The sequence below is a fragment of the Pimephales promelas genome, chromosome 1, assembly GCF_988280905.1.
Source record: "Pimephales promelas chromosome 1, fPimPro1.hap1.1, whole genome shotgun sequence".
Classification (NCBI taxonomy): domain Eukaryota; kingdom Metazoa; phylum Chordata; class Actinopteri; order Cypriniformes; family Leuciscidae; genus Pimephales; species Pimephales promelas.
The window spans coordinates 253,174-269,840 of record NC_142769.1 but is presented as its reverse complement, the minus strand read 5'-3'; the positions used below and the strand labels follow the sequence as shown (position 1 = coordinate 269,840).

The window sequence follows — 16,667 nt, the reverse complement described above, 5'->3', positions numbered from 1 at the left end:
ATTTCCACACTTTGTAAAAAAAATTTCAACTTTGATGTTTCAGTCATTTCAACTTAAATTACATTAAACTAAAAAAAAAAATAGTTGAAGCTTGTATCATTTTAAAAAAAAGTTGTTTTTCAAGTTGATTTTGTTGTCATAACTTATTGATCATATAATATTTTACTGTATATGATAGTAAAGAGTCGCGTGTGTTTGTGACGTTGTTTCGAGAGAGCAGTTTTCCTCATGAGGAGCATCTGATCTGTGTGCGTGTGTGTGTGTGTGTGTGTGTGTGTGTGTGTGTGTGAGAGAGAGAGAGTGTGTGTGTGTGGATGTGTGTGTGTGAGAGAGAGAGAATGTGTGTGTGTGTGTATGTTGGATTAGCTTCCTCACATGACTTTTAAATGTGGAAACACCTCAGGTCTCAAATCCCAAAGAATGAATCAGGAGAAAGATTGTAGAATATTATACAAATTATATACACTGATTTCCATCCAAAAAATATAACAATTTACTTCTTCTTATAAAAAAGAAATAAATTAAAATAGAGTGGTAAAGTGAGCAGGTGTCAGTCAGTGTCTCTCGCTCTCAGCTGATTTACTCTATATCCTCAGAGACACGAATGATCACAAATATGATCTAAAAACGTGTTACTAATATTCCATTTAATTATGAACGAGTATTTACACACCACGGTGTTTGCTGAACTAAAGGTGAAGTGTGTGTCAGTGAGTTCGCGGTCACGTGGGGATCAGGGATGCAGGAGTCACGCGCACGCGCTCGGCCGTATATAAACTCAGGATATTAACAATAATTCCTCAAAACACTGGATCTGCAGCGAGAGGAGCAGCAAACAACCACCGGCCACACTTACAGATCTTAATAACTGATTTAGGAGATGATGATGTTTGAGGCTTTGTCGTTTTGAAGATAATTTGGATATTGCTGATTGCGTTCGACATTTGATTTATTAATTATTTTTCAGAGCAGCTGGCTATTTTTGAGACCTTTTTCTCTGAGACTATTTGTATAGCCTATTAATTGATTTCTTTTGATATTGTCCTGATGTGGCGATTGTGTGGAGGTTTGCTGCTGCTCGTGCACGGCCTAGTGCTCGTTTGCGCTCAGTTCCCGCGCGTGTGCGTGACGCCGGAGGGCCTCAGGAGCGCGCAGTGCTGCCCGTCCCCGTTCGCTTTGGAGAATGACCCGTGTGGCGCGAGCTCCGGGCGCGGGAACTGCGTAGAAGTGCGTGCGGATGCGCGTGCACACGGACCCCAGTACCCCTACGACGGACGCGATGATCGCGAGCGTTGGCCCTTGCGCTTCTTCACGCGCGCTTGTCGATGTAACGGGAACTTCAGCGGCTTCGACTGCGGGCACTGCAAACACGGACACACCGGAGACGCGTGCGAGCGGCGCGTGCCCGTGGGTCAGGGAAACTCACTCTTTCTGTTCCACAGCCCTGCTGAAACACCCGCTTTAAATGGATAGTTCATCCAGAAAGGAAAATTAGCCCACGTTTTACTCTCCCTCAAGTCATGTGTAACTTCTTTCAGACAAATACTATTGGATTTATATATATAAAAAATCATATTTAACACAGTGAAATTCTATCTTCCGGCCATTTGCATTCTACTTAAAGCACTTTCTTAGTTTACAAATGAATGGATGAACTTTAATAATGGATAAATGCACTTTTATGATGGACAGATGCACTTTTATGATGGACAGATGCACTTTTATGATGGATAGATGCACTTTTATGATGGACAGATGCACTTTTATGATGGACAGATGCACTTTTATGATGGATAGATGCACTTAAGTTCAAAACAGATAGCCGTTCACTGCCATTATAAAGCTTGGTAGACATTTTTATATAAATATTTATATTACTCAGATTGTATTCGTCTGAAAAAAGAAATATACACCTCGGTCCTAGGATAAGGGAGAGTAAATCATGCGCTAATTTTGGGTGAACTATCCCTTTAACCTCAGTACCATTCTTGGTCAAACAGATTCACATGTTGACCAACTTGTAGATGTTCTTGAAACCAGCATTAGCCTGAATCATGTTGAGTTCGGCCGGGGGGGATTTTCAGCAGGGAACTGTCAATATTTAATATATAATGTTTAATTATACATAAAATATACAATATGCGTAAATGATTAATATACATTTTATATGGTTATGATTCTCCAGTGCGGAGGAATGTGATGCAGCTGAGCGCGGAGGAGAAGCGCGCGTTCGTGAACGCGCTGGACCGGGCTAAGCGCGCGCCCCACCCGGACCTCGTGATCGCGACCCGCCGGTACCCCGAGATCTTCGGGCCGGACAACAACACGGTTCAGTTCGAGAACATCAGCATCTATAACCTGTTCGTGTGGTCCCACTATTACTCGGTCAGCAAGACGTTCCTCGGGCCCGCGCAGGACAGCTTCGGCGGGGTGGACTTCAGTCACGAGGGGCCCGGGTTCGTCACGTGGCACCGGTACCATTTACTACAGCTCGAGCGGGACATGCAGGTACTGTTGATCATTTGCGCCATCTGGAACATTTTAATATTGTGCTGCGTAGACAATTTCATGAGAATCTATTCAATTGGGTGGAAAAGTGGAAAAGGCTTAAGGAATATATATATATTATATTTAATAGGAAAAAAAATACTTGTTTGATTTTAGATTTATAATTTTTCAGTGCAGTTTGCTTAGGTGCTTTTTAAGTTTTAGGATGGGGACAATATTTGGGGCTATATTAGGGAAGCTGTTTTCCAGAGATCCTTCTTCACACACTTCCAACTGATCCTGTTTATGCGGGAATCCCCCTTTGGATCCGCTTCAAATCTTATTCCAGTGTTTATTTGACAAATAATCTAATGATCTGCGATTGTAGGTCGATACTCCAGATACTCATGATCTGTGAACCGTTATAAGTGATTATAATCAGAGTAATGGGACACACAGATTCACTCTTGATGTGATTAAGCGTTTAACAGTCTCACTCAAAGACTCGTGTGTCTCACAGCGCTTCATCACTGAAGGTTCAAATGTCAAATTCTCCCAGTTTCTGAGGAGTAGAACGAGACAGTTTCTCTCGGATAATGACTGTGATCTGACTGGTTTCTCTCAGGACATGTTGGGAGACCCGAGCTTCGCGCTGCCGTACTGGAACTTTGCGATCGGCGGGAGTGTGTGTGACGTCTGCACGGATGATCTGATGGGCGCACGCAGCTCCTTCGACACCGACTCCATCAGCTCCAACTCCATCTTCTCACGCTGGAGGGTGGTGTGTGAGAGCGTGGAGGATTACGACACACTGGGGACCATCTGCAACAGTGAGAGCCCACCAGGAGCCGTTCACACTGAGAATTATAACTAATCTAGGAATCATATCTATAACCATAATACTAGCGCTCACAGCGAGAACAATAACTATAACGTCTCAGGTTACGTATGTAGCCCTGGTTCCCCGAGAGGGAACGAGACGCTGTGTTCGAGACGCGGTGGGAACGCTCTGCGTGATTGCGTCGTGAAGCACATGATTCAGTCCGAGACGTCATAGGCGGGTGACGTCATAGACCAGGAAACTATAAAGCACCCCCGAAAGCAGACCGCGACAATTAGCAGTCGAACGCAGCGTCTCGTTCCCTCTCAAGGTGACATACTGACCCGAGACGCTCTTCAATGGACTCGAAGGGAGCAAACGCCGGACCCTCAGTCTCTATGAGCCGAACCACAGTATCCAAACTCCGAATGAGGGTGAACAATATACAATTAACAATTAACAATATACAATATACAATTAAAAATATACAATATACAATATACAATTAACAATATACAATATACAATTAACAATTAACAATATACAATTAACAATATACAATATACAATTAAAAATATACAATTTACAATTAACAATATACAATTAATATAATTAATATACAATAATTAATATACAATTGCATGAATTATTCTTAAATTAATCAAATTAAGTGTGTAGAAAGAGAAGGTTACATAAAAAATATACCTTTTAAAAATGTATGTTAAATCCACTATTGTTTTACACTGAATTGGTCTATAGTTTATGCAGTAGCCTATTTAATGTAATTGCATAATATTTTATTTTAAATTACAGAGGAATTAAGAGTAATCCCTTTAATTAAATTATAATATTTAGATTACTTGGTAATTAATTACACCCAACACCTCTTTTTGTCCGGCGCTGTTGCCATGGTGACTCATAATATCTGCGCTCTAGCTATTGATAATGGCTGTTTATAGTTGTGGTGCTCGCGCTTAAAGGGATACTCCACTTTTTTTTTTGGAAATAGGCTCATTTTACCCCTCCCCCAGAGTTAAACGGTTGAGTTTTACTGTTTTCAAATCCATTCAGCCGATTTTATGATATTTAGAAGAATATCAGTAACCAGACTCTGGTCTCATTGACTTCCATAGTAGGAAAAAAATATACTCAATGAGACCACCGTCTGATTGCTGATATTCTTCTAAATATCATAAAATCGGCTGAATGGATTCGAAAACGGTAAAACTCAACCGTTTAACTCTGGGGGAGGGGTAAAATGAGCCTATTTCCAAAAAAAGTGGAGTATCCCTTTAACTCAGAGTTGGTTGAACCTCCTTATTGAAACGGGCCGCAGGCTGATTATTATTAATATTATATGTAGTATTATTGTTATTATTATTAGAATTATTATTTTGTATGTAATGATATCATCAATATTATTAATGTTTATGAATTTTTGTATTTGTTTATTAATATAATTTTAATTTTTTATTTCTTTCTATGAATGTTTTGAAGTAACATTGCTGTGATGATTGTTGTGAGGTTCGGAGAGCAGTCCGATCCGCAGGAACCCCGCCGGGAACGCTGCGCGGCCGATGGTGCAGCGTCTGCCGGAGCCTCAGGATGTGGCGTCGTGTTTCGAGCTCAACGCCTTCGACACGCCGCCCTTCTACTCCACCTCGTCCGACAGCTTCAGGAACAGCATTGAGGGTGAGACGCCAGCACTGAACTCTAGTCCAGCTGCAGTGTGTGTGTGTGTGTGTGTGTGATGAGGTGTGGTTTCGTTAGGGTACAGCGCTCCTGACGGGACCTATGACCCCGCGGTGCGCAGTCTGCATAACCTGGCTCATCTGTTCCTGAACGGGACGGGGGGTCAGACTCACCTCTCGCCCAACGACCCCGTGTTCCTGCTGCTGCACACCTTCACTGACGCCATCTTCGACGAGTGGCTGCGCAGACACGGTCCAGGTGAGGTCATCCGTCGCTGTCAGTCAGAGTATCGGCCGGAGGTTAACGTGTGTGTGTGTGTGTGTGTGTGTTCCTCCAGACGCCTCCGTCTATCCGCTGGAAAACACCCCCATCGGCCACAACAGAGAGTTTAACATGGTGCCCTTCTGGCCGCCGGTGACCAACGCAGAGATGTTCCTCACGGCGCCGGAGAACCTGGGATACTCCTACCAGATCCAGTGGCCAGGTCAGATTTATTATTATTATTATTATTATATGATCAGCGTTATTATTATTGTTTATTACTGTTATTATTTTATATGCTGATGATTAATATTATTTATGATCCGTCAACTCTAGTAAACTTTGGTGATCAAGTGGACTAGTGATTTTTAGTGAACTCTAGTTAAATCTGGTAAACTTCAGTGAACTCTAATGGACTCTAGTAAACTTTGGTCTAGTTGACTGACTAGTGAACCCTAGTTGACTCGACTGAACTTCAGTGATCTCTAGTACACTTTAGTGAATTCTAGTTGACTCTAGTAAACTTTAATGAACTCAAGTAAACTTTTGTGAACTCTATGTAACTCGTAAAATTTGGTGAACTCTAGATGACTCCAGTGAACTCTAGATGACTCTAGTGAACTCTAGATGACTCCAGTGAACTCTAGATGACTCCAGTGAACTTTAGTTGACTCCAGTGAACTCTAGATGACTCTAGTGAACTCTAGTTGACTCTAGTGAACTCTAGTTGACTCTAGTGAATTCTAGATGACTCTAGTGAATTCTAGATGACTCCAGTGAACTCTAGTTGACTCCAGTGAACTCTAGATGACTCCAGTGAACTCTAGATGACTCCAGTGAACTCTAGTTGACTCCAGTGAACTCTAGATGACTCTAGTGAATTCTAGATGACTCCAGTGAACTCTAGATGACTCCAGTGAACTCTAGTTGACTCCAGTGAACTCTAGATGACTCTAGTGAATTCTAGATGACTCCAGTGAATTCTAGATGACTCCAGTGAACTCTAGATGACTCCAGTGAACTCTAGTTGACTCCAGTGAACTCTAGATGACTCCAGTGAACTCTAGATGACTCCAGTGAACTCTAGTTGACTAGTGAATTCTAGATGACTCTAGTGAACTCTAGTTGACTAGTGAATTCTAGATGACTCTAGTGAACTCTAGTTGACTAGTGAATTCTAGATGACTCTAGTGAATTCTAGATGACTCCAGTGAACTCTAGATGACTCTAGTGAATTCTAGATGACTCCAGTGAATTCTAGATGACTCCAGTGAACTCTAGATGACTCCAGTGAACTCTAGTTGACTCCAGTGAACTCTAGATGACTCCAGTGAACTCTAGATGACTCCAGTGAACTCTAGTTGACTAGTGAATTCTAGATGACTCTAGTGAACTCTAGTTGACTAGTGAATTCTAGATGACTCTAGTGAACTCTAGTTGACTAGTGAATTCTAGATGACTCTAGTGAACTCTAGTTGACTAGTGAATTCTAGATGACTCTAGTGAATTCTAGATGACTCCAGTGAACTCTAGTTGACTAGTGAATTCTAGATGACTCTAGTGAATTCTAGATGACTCCAGTGAATTCTAGATGACTCCAGTGAACTCTAGATGACTCCAGTGAACTCTAGTTGACTCCAGTGAACTCTAGATGACTCCAGTGAACTCTAGATGACTCCAGTGAACTCTAGTTGACTAGTGAATTCTAGATGACTCTAGTGAACTCTAGTTGACTAGTGAATTCTAGATGACTCTAGTGAACTCTAGTTGACTAGTGAATTCTAGATGACTCTAGTGAACTCTAGTTGACTAGTGAATTCTAGATGACTCTAGTGAATTCTAGATGACTCCAGTGAACTCTAGTTGACTAGTGAATTCTAGATGACTCTAGTGAATTCTAGATGACTCCAGTGAACTCTAGTTGACTCCAGTGAACTCTAGTTGACTCCAGTGAACTCTAGATGACTCCAGTGAACTCTAGTTGACTCCAGTGAACTCTAGATGACTCCAGTGAACTCTAGTTGACTCCAGTGAACTCTAGATGACTCTAGTGAACTCTAGATGACTCCAGTGAACTCTAGTTGACTCCAGTGAACTCTAGTTGACTCCAGTGAACTCTAGATGACTCTAGTGAACTCTAGATGACTCCAGTGAACTCTAGATGACTCTAGTGAACTCTAGATGACTCCAGTGAATTCTAGATGACTCTAGTGAACTCTAGATGACTCCAGTGAACTCTAGATGACTCTAGTGAACTCTAGATGACTCCAGTGAACTCTAGATGACTCCAGTGAACTCTAGATGACTCCAGTGAACTCTAGATGACTCTAGTGAACTCTAGATGACTCCAGTGAACTCTAGATGACTCCAGTGAACTCTAGATGACTCCAGTGAACTCTAGATGACTCCAGTGAACTCTAGATGACTCCAGTGAACTCTAGATGACTCTAGTGAATTCTAGATGACTCCAGTGAACTCTAGATGACTCTAGTGAATTCTAGATGACTCCAGTGAATTCTAGATGACTCCAGTGAACTCTAGTTGACTCCAGTGAACTCTAGATGACTCTAGTGAATTCTAGATGACTCCAGTGAACTCTAGATGACTCTAGTGAATTCTAGATGACTCCAGTGAACTCTAGTTGACTCCAGTGAACTCTAGATGACTCTAGTGAACTCTAGATGACTCTAGTGAACTCTAGTTGACTCCAGTGAACTCTAGATGACTCCAGTGAACTCTAGATGACTCCAGTGAACTCTAGATGACTCCAGTGAACTCTAGATGACTCTAGTGAATTCTAGATGACTCCAGTGAACTCTAGATGACTCTAGTGAATTCTAGATGACTCCAGTGAATTCTAGATGACTCCAGTGAACTCTAGTTGACTCCAGTGAACTCTAGATGACTCTAGTGAATTCTAGATGACTCCAGTGAACTCTAGATGACTCTAGTGAATTCTAGATGACTCCAGTGAACTCTAGTTGACTCCAGTGAACTCTAGATGACTCCAGTGAACTCTAGATGACTCCAGTGAACTCTAGTTGACTCTAGTGAATTCTAGATGACTCCAGTGAACTCTAGATGACTCCAGTGAACTCTAGTTGACTCTAGTGAATTCTAGTGAACTGTAGTGAACTCTCGTCAACACTGAAGTCTAAAATGCTGCTGATGTGTGATTGTCTTTTATTTTCAGCCCCTCCTCTCACACTGACCCAGATCATCACCGTAACCGTGGTTGCCGCCCTCATCGCCGTGGCGATTATTTTCACCGCCACCACGTGTGTCATCAGGTCACGCTCCTATAGGACGGAGGGTCGGCAACCGTTGCTTGGAGACCATTATCAGCGCTACGACGACCACAACAAAACACAGTCTGTAGTGTAAACACTGATAATATGATCTCAAACAGGTACAAGTCTTTACTATGACAAACCGAAGATGACATTCATAAAACTACCTGATATCACTGAAATAATGTAAAATAATCATGACAACTTCCATTAAATCTATTTACAAAATATCTTTGGACATTATTTAATAGTTTATTGTGAAAACCTTAAAGCTCATACTAAAAAGACTCAAATAAACCATCAACAAACTGAAGTGTACCGAGTCTCTGTGGTGTTTCCTCATTGCACCGCTAGATGGCGTTGCTGCTTCACAATGTGAATATGTTCACAGCAAATGCATGAATACACATTTAACTGAGCGACTATTGCTAAACATAACTGGCAAAAACATTTGCAAAACATAACATTATGTAAAGGTTGTCGCTTAGAATATTTCAGCTTAATCTGTATCATCATAATAAAGATATAAAGCAATAATATTCAGTTTAAAGTAGCCTAATGCCTAATTAAGTGTTTCTTAATGTCACCACTGGATGGCGCTGCTGCTTCACTGCTTTTCAACAGGTGATTACATTAGTCTGTATTGAAATATCCTTGTGAAAATACAATCAGCCTGAGCTCACATAACAGTTTACTCAGATTAAATAGGAAATAGTTTGCACCCTTTTATGTTATTGGTGTACGTTTGTTCAAAAAAGTGACTAATGCGAAAGAGCGCTCTGCGCATGCGCCGGTTGATGACGAGCATGAGGGCGGATGTCACCTGTTGTGTGCGCGCGCACCCGTCATTCAGTCCGACACCCACCCATTCATATCAGATCAGATCCGAGTCTGTGCACGGAAGCCCCGCAGTTTGATCTCCTCCGTGTTTCTGACACCCGTGAGCTCCGGGCGCGGCTCCTCCGCGGTGTGACGTCATGCTCCGGTTGACCGGTCACCTGCGGCTCTGAGTTATCGATGATGAAGATGGAGGAGTTGCCGGAGTTCAGGGATGTGGAGAGTAAACTGGGCCGGAAAGTTCCGGAGAGTCTGACCCGCTCGTGCACGGGCGAAGCTCCGATCCGATGCTCGGAAACACACGCGCGCGCGGATGATCTACACACACTCAACAACAAGATCCGGTTCCTCAGACAGCAGATGGTGAGTCGGTTCTGTGGACTGAGAGAGTCGGTTCTGTTTTCATATAATCGTCAACAGCAGCCATAAAGCACTTATGTGAATCATAAAGTGAATAATTAATCTCAGATATTGATTGACATGAACAAACACCTTCAGACAAACTCCTCTAGAAGTGAACTGAAATCAAGAAAGATATGGCTAGGCTGTATTTAAGTTTTGGTTTATTCTGTGATGATTATGTTATGTGTGTGTGTATTAATATTGACTCGCTGTGTTCGTGTCGCGGTCACGTGGGCTGCGGTGTTTCACGCCCCGTCGCGCGCGAGTCTCCGGATGATCTGAAGTGTGTGTGTGTGTGTGTGTGTGTGTGTGTGTGTGTGTGTGTGTGTGTGTGTGTGTGTGTGTGTGTGTGTGTGTGTGTGTGTGTGTGTGTGTGTGTGTTGCATGGCTGTTTAGTGTGAGTAACAGATGGTTGATCCGCGCTCCTGCTGTTATTCACTCCTGCACAAACACACCAGACTCAACAAAACCAGTCGGTTCAGCAACACAGGCTGTTCGTTAATGTGGAAACACACAAACACACACACACTGCGCCCTTAAAAGGAAACTTTACACCTCATTAACCCTTGAAAGTGCGGTTTATTATTATGACTCTTCAGTGCTCCGGCTCGACTGAGAGTCCTCGTTTGAACACGTGATCTGCTGCTGCTTCATTTTCTATTAACGGTTTGAAATATTTCTAGTTTTACTTGACAAATAATGGCACAGATTGTTTGGTGTGTGTGTTTGTGATATAGTGTGTGTGTGTGTGAGAGAGGTCGTGACCTGTGCAAGCCTGAACGATCATAAAGAGCCGCCATGAGGGGCATTTACAGGTCAACACACACACACACACACACACACACACACACACACACACACACACACATCAGATCATCAGACTGGAAGTGTGTCAGTATTGACGAGAGGATCTGATGTCGTGTGTGTGTGTGTGTGTCAGACAGCTGTTGCCGTGGAGAACAGTGGCAGTATTATGGTCTGTCTGAATCATTCATGATTGATTAGGGGTGTGTGTTCCTGTTCCACACAAACCTCATGTAAATGAGTGTGTGTGTTTCTGCGGCTTAAACCTCATGCAAACGAGTGTGTGTTTCTGCGGCTCAAACCTCATGCAAACGAGTGTGTGTGTTTCTGCTAAAGGGTTCGCCTGTGTTTACTCTTGACTGTCTTCACTTGACGACTGGTTCGGTGTCTAATAGTTCGACTCTTTTGAGTTTCAGTCAGAACTAAACTCCACCAGCTGTACTTTACATTACTGTATATAACATGACGTTCAGCAGAATCAGCTCTTGTGTTTGAACATGAACATTATTCAATTCCTCCATTTAAAACCAAATTTAATACGATTTTGCTAAAATATGAAGTGAACGTGTTTGTGTTGAAGCGTCAACCGATATCCAGTTTTTTTTTAAATTTTATTTGTATGGTATATGATGTGTTTTATATATATCTCATAGGTCTGCAAGACTTGGTTAAATGATTTATTTGCTGAATGCTGGTAGATGATTTGAAGTATTGGACAAACATTATTCCACAGACATTAGCCGGTGAACTACACTGCGTTACACAGTTCGAGTTTACGGTCATGTGTTTTTAAACGAATACAGCAACGACTCATTCAGTTGATCAAAACTGACAGTAAAGACATTAATAAAGTTCCATTTCAAATAAATGCTGTTCTTTTTAACTTTCTATTCATCAAATAATCCTGAAAAATAAAATGCATCAGTTTCCACGAAAATATGAACGCTGATAATAATCATAAATGTTTCTTGATAATCTGATCCTCATATTAGAGTGATTTCTGGAGGGTCATGTGACACTGAAGACTGGAGTAATGATGATGAACATCACAGGAATAAATTACACTTTACTATTTAATCACATAGAAAACAGCTGATTTACATTATAATAATATTTAACTGTTTTTACTTTATTTTTCATCAAATAAATGCAGCCGGAGACTTTTAGAAAAATTAGAAATAATTTTTTAATTATTTATGTAATTATTTCCTGCGATGTACGATATATTGGCCACCATATCGGTATCGGCTGATATGTTTTTTATGTTATGGTGATCGGCCCGATAAGAAAATTTGTCTGATATAATAAAAGCGATAAATAATGTATTATTTCCTTCAGCTGAGACGCTTCAGATGCGCGCCGTTCAATATGAGGGTTTTTAATTGCTATAAATATGATTGGAATCACTTCAAAAAAGGAAAATACACTAAAGTGCAACATGTGCAGCGCGAGTGTGTCATATCGACTACATAAAACTATCATGAGAACATTATAATTGTGTTTTTAGGAGGTGGCTTTTAATTGTGAGACTTTTGTGTTCGTAATCAGGATCTTAAAAATTTGGATTTAGATTTATTAGGCAATATATCAGTTATCGGCTTTAAAATATAAAGAGTTAAAGGTATAGGACAAAATTTTCATATCGGTGCATCCCTAATTATTTCTAAGTGGATTATTGTAACAGAAATGTAAAATAGAAAGATAACAGAAATCATAATCTTAATATTGATACGTTTGTGGATGTGTTTCCTGAACGCAGGCTCATCTCCGCTCGATAGACGTTAAACTGATGCATCAGCTGCTGTCAATCAACGAGGGGGTGGAGTCGATGCGCTGGCTAATGGAGGAGCGAGGGGGCGTGGCCAGCCGGGACGGCAGCTTGACGGGCAGCTCCTTCAGCCTATCAGACAGCCAGTCCCAGCACGACAGCGACGGATTGGACGGGATCTCGGTGGGCAGTTACCTGGACACGCTGGGAGAGGACGATCCCGACCCCGACGGATCCGTCACCGAGGAGGAGACGTTTACCAAATCTGCCCTACGCCCTCGTGTGGAGACCGACGAGTACTACTGCTTCAGATAACCTAAACTCTAAACTCGAACGGGGGCGGAGCATCAGCTCATTTGCATTTAAAGTGACGCACACAAAAACGGAGCGATTTCCCTCACGCATAAAAAGGGGCAAATTTGACGAGCTATAATAATTAATCCTGGTGAAGTCTGAGCTGACACTGAGAACATCAGAGATTTATATTACATCATGTGAAAATGGGCAGAGACCATTACAGAGATTACGCCTCTCGACCCGCATGTCAGGGGAAGTTTGCAGTCTTACGAACTGATTAATGAAATCCTGATTGTTCCCCAGTGTCCTTCCAGACTGATCTCATGAAGTAGCGTGTGTATGACACGCCAATTCGTATTTCCATTTTTGGCGTGCTATCGACATGCATAATCGCTTTTCAGCGTGTTTATGAACGCCGTTGACTTAACGTTATTACTGTATTTATAAATATATGACTTACCTCAACCCCGCCCCTAAACCCAACCGTCACTGGGGTTAATAGCATTTACGACTGTTCCCTCACCATCCTAGGAAAGAAAAAGATCGCCCCCCAGATGTAGATCTACATTTTGCTTCGTTTCGCGCGGACATTTAAAGGCGTGTTCAGACACGCGGAATCACTCGGTCGTTAATGGCGTAGACATACACGCGGATATCTGAAAATGCGTAGAGATAACACGCCACTTGACTTGAAAGTGGCGTGTATGTTTACACAAAAGTCATGATGTCATGTCGGTCCTTTTGTAAGTCCTGTTTCAGGTGCAGAAACACAAAACCACACCGATCCTTCAACCAGAACTCAGACTAGGAGAATCTTTTCAACCATTTGTCTTAAATGTTTGTTTCCCGAACAGATGAAACAGACACTGATGCGTTCACACACATTCAGTTCTCAGTTTGGTTTGAATCCGGTTCTGTTTAAACACAGTCCAGTTTTAATCCGGTTCTTAGTCCGGTTTTAATCTGATTCTGTTTAAACACAGTCCACTTTTAATCCGGTTCTTAGTCCGGTTTGAATCTGGTTCTGTTTAAACACAGTCCAGTTTTAATCCGGTTCTTAGTCCGGTTTTAATCTGATTCTGTTTAAACACAGTCCACTTTTAATCCGGTTCTTAGTCCGGTTTGAATCTGGTTCTGTTTAAACACAGTCCAGTTTTAATCCGGTTCTTAGTCCGGTTTGAATCTGGTTCTGTTTAAACACAGTTTGGTTTGAATCTGGTTCTGTTTAAACACAGTTTGGTTTGAATCTGGTTCTCTTTAAACACAGTCCAGTTTTAATCTGGTTCTTAGTCCGGTTTTAATCTGATTCTGTTTAAACACAGTCCAGTTTTAATCCGGTTCTTAGTCCGGTTTGAATCCGGTTCTGTTTAAACACAGTTTGGTTTGAATCCGGTTCTGTTTAAACACAGTTTGGTTTTAGTCTGATTCTGTTTAAACACAGTTCAGTTTTAATCCGGTTCTTAGTCCGGTTTGAATCTGGTTCTGTTTAAACACAGTCCGGTTTTAACCTGATTCTGCTTAAACACAGTCCAGTTTTAATCAGGTTCTTAGTCAAGTTTGAATCCGGTTCTGTTTTAAACACAGTCCGGTTTGAATCTGATTCTGTTTAAACATAGTCCAGTTTTAATCTGGTTCTTAGTCCGGTTTGAATCCAGTTCTGCTTAAACACAGTTTGGTTTGAATCTGGTTCTGTTTAAACACAGTCCGGTTTTAATCTGGTTCTGTTTAAACACAGTTCAGTTTTAATCCAGTTCTTAGTCCGGTTTGAATCCGGTTCTGTTTAAACACTGTTTGGTTTGAATCTGGTTCTGTTTAAACACTGTTTGGTTTGAATCTGGTTCTGTTTAAACACAGTTTGGTTTTAATCTGATTCTGTTTAAACACAGCCCAGTTTGAATCCAGTTCTCAGTCTTTTGAATTAGTTTCATGAATGCGTTGGACCAAAGATCGTCCATTTTGAAAGAGAGGAGGAGCCTGCCGAAAGATTATCGCAGGTGTCCAATTACAAAACTAGATGATTCCGAATGTTTCATACCGATTGTGTGTTGATTACTAAAATAAAAAGTCCAAAATAACTAAAGTAAAGCAGTGCAATGGTGACGTTAAAGTCAGCGTGAAGAATCTTTGGTCTTTGTGCCGAATTTCCAATCCAAAAACAAAAATTTGATAGACAATATAATAATAATAATGTTTTACCAGGACAAGCGCGTTTCTGTCCAGTGGATTGATCGTAAGTGATGTGCGCTAACAGTCAGTTTTGATTTCATGTGGACTTTAAGATGAAATGCACGTCATTGATGACCACAGTTGCTCAGTAAAGGTGAAGAACTGTTGAAACCGTACGATTTACTGAAGTCACTTCCGTCTGGACACACTCAAACACACGATCACGCTGGATTAAACGCTGGAGCGCACATGCTAATGCTAGCGTGGTTTGCGTTTGTGACGGACTCGGTCTGGGATGTTCTGCTTCTCTCAGGATTCGACTCTTCACCGCAATGATGAGATTGTTCTTACTTGAATCTGATATTTTCACATGAATTTAGTGTTTATTTTAACAGTTTTGATACGGTGATGTCACCGCTATTATCCGTTAGTTTAGTTGTTTGTGCTGCTATTTACTTTATATTAATTTTTTTCCGTGCTTGATTGATCCTAATTTATTTGTTTAATTTTTAATCTTTTTAATGAGGAAATGTTATAATACATTGACTTATTTCTTTTGTTTCTTGAACAAAGAAAAATAAATATTTTAATGAAAGGTTTCCTTCTTGATTTTTGAATGATTTTAATCATTTTCACAAAACCTTTATGGATCCTAGAACATTTTATCGAATGAAAATCTGAACATGCAATCTATCAAAAGAAAGAGAAAAGTAGAAATCCTCTGCTTTAAACAAAACACACACACACACACACTCTCTCTCTCGCTCGCTCGCTCACACACACAGAGTCTCATTGATTCACTGGACAAAGTCGATTTGACTGAATGCATCAGATTCATATTCTGTGACTCAGTCTATTCATGAACTCTTGCCCACGCCGGTGCAGATAAAGACGGCTGTTGTGCTCTTTGTTCGTGTTTTATCAGACATTATAGACTATGATCATTCATTTACACAATATAGAGGCTTGTGTGTGAAACTCCTCTGGAATAGTAATCAAGCGTCTTCATTAACCCAACGAGAGATCAGCTCGATCATCACTTCGGAAGGAAGTGATGTCAGAATCCTGACCGGATCATGAACGCATCAGATGTGATGCAGAAACGGGTCGGTCGAGTTTGCAGGAGCTCAAGGCTCGACTGGAGATAAAGAGCTGCATTCATGCGGAGTGAACAGACGAGTCGGGTCTGAACATGCTCACTTCACACACACTTCAGCAGGGAACACACACACAGATCAGATACCCCAAACTGGTTTCCCATCATGCCTGAGGAATCGCAGCAGAACTTACTGAATTCATAACAGATTAGATAATCTTCATTATCACGTGGAATGAATGAAGAATGAATGAAGATGTAAACCGTGTAAGAGTCCGTCGTCAGATACTCGTCACTTCATTCAGCCGGAGCGAGTTATACTGTCCAGTGTTTGAGTTCGGAAGAGTTACGGCATTTTCTGTCTTCTGAAACGTTTCGGATACTGACGTAATCTCGGTTCACTTTCGAAACGTCTTTGCTATGCGCTTCTCAGATTTATTGAAGCCTTTTATTCAACAATGCAGTGGAACTGCAGGAACCAATGGCTGAGCGGCTTGTCTGCGTGAGCCAATCAGGGCACATCCCAAAGGGGCGGGGCATCTGCCTATAAAAGCAGCTCAATAGACCCTTTTTCAGTTGGTAAACATGGTGACGTTTTCATGTGGGCGGAGCTTCAATGGAGGCAGAACGATCCCTCTGGCTGCTTCACTAACGCTAGTTAGCAAGGATTGTTAGCTTGTTTTTTAACAATGACTGGAGAAAATCCGATTTTATCTTAATGTGTAAGGTCACTCAGTGTCCAGGACC

At 41.5% G+C, this 16,667-nt stretch overlaps 2 protein-coding genes across 2 annotated transcripts; both read left to right on the top strand.

Annotated features, from left to right (window-relative positions):
- Positions 1-806: 806 nt before the first annotated feature.
- tyrp1a (tyrosinase-related protein 1a) lies at positions 807-8,821 on the top strand. Its single transcript, XM_039673065.2, has 7 exons — positions 807-1,411; positions 2,186-2,508; positions 3,113-3,317; positions 4,832-4,999; positions 5,078-5,257; positions 5,337-5,483; positions 8,454-8,821. The coding sequence occupies exons 1-7, from the start codon at positions 1,048-1,050 to the stop codon at positions 8,642-8,644; spliced, it is 1,578 nt and encodes a 525-aa protein (XP_039528999.2). The 5' UTR covers positions 807-1,047; the 3' UTR covers positions 8,645-8,821.
- Positions 8,822-9,400: 579 nt separating this feature from the next.
- lurap1l (leucine rich adaptor protein 1 like) lies at positions 9,401-15,423 on the top strand. Its single transcript, XM_039673067.2, has 2 exons — positions 9,401-9,750; positions 12,353-15,423. Exons 1-2 carry the CDS (start codon positions 9,568-9,570, stop codon positions 12,674-12,676), a joined length of 507 nt encoding a protein of 168 aa, XP_039529001.2. The 5' UTR covers positions 9,401-9,567; the 3' UTR covers positions 12,677-15,423.
- Positions 15,424-16,667: the final 1,244 nt, after the last annotated feature.

Bases quoted from the DNA above. Each gene is read 5' to 3' on its own strand.
- tyrp1a (XM_039673065.2), top strand. From the start codon at position 1,048: ATGTGGCGATTGTGTGGAGGTTTGCTGCTGCTCGTGCACGGCCTAGTG. The intron at 1,412-2,185 runs GTCAGGGAAACT...ATGATTCTCCAG, and splicing joins CGAGCGGCGCGTGCCCGTGG to TGCGGAGGAATGTGATGCAG. The intron at 2,509-3,112 runs GTACTGTTGATC...GGTTTCTCTCAG, and splicing joins AGCTCGAGCGGGACATGCAG to GACATGTTGGGAGACCCGAG.
- lurap1l (XM_039673067.2), top strand. From the start codon at position 9,568: ATGATGAAGATGGAGGAGTTGCCGGAGTTCAGGGATGTGGAGAGTAAA. The intron at 9,751-12,352 runs GTGAGTCGGTTC...TCCTGAACGCAG, and splicing joins GGTTCCTCAGACAGCAGATG to GCTCATCTCCGCTCGATAGA.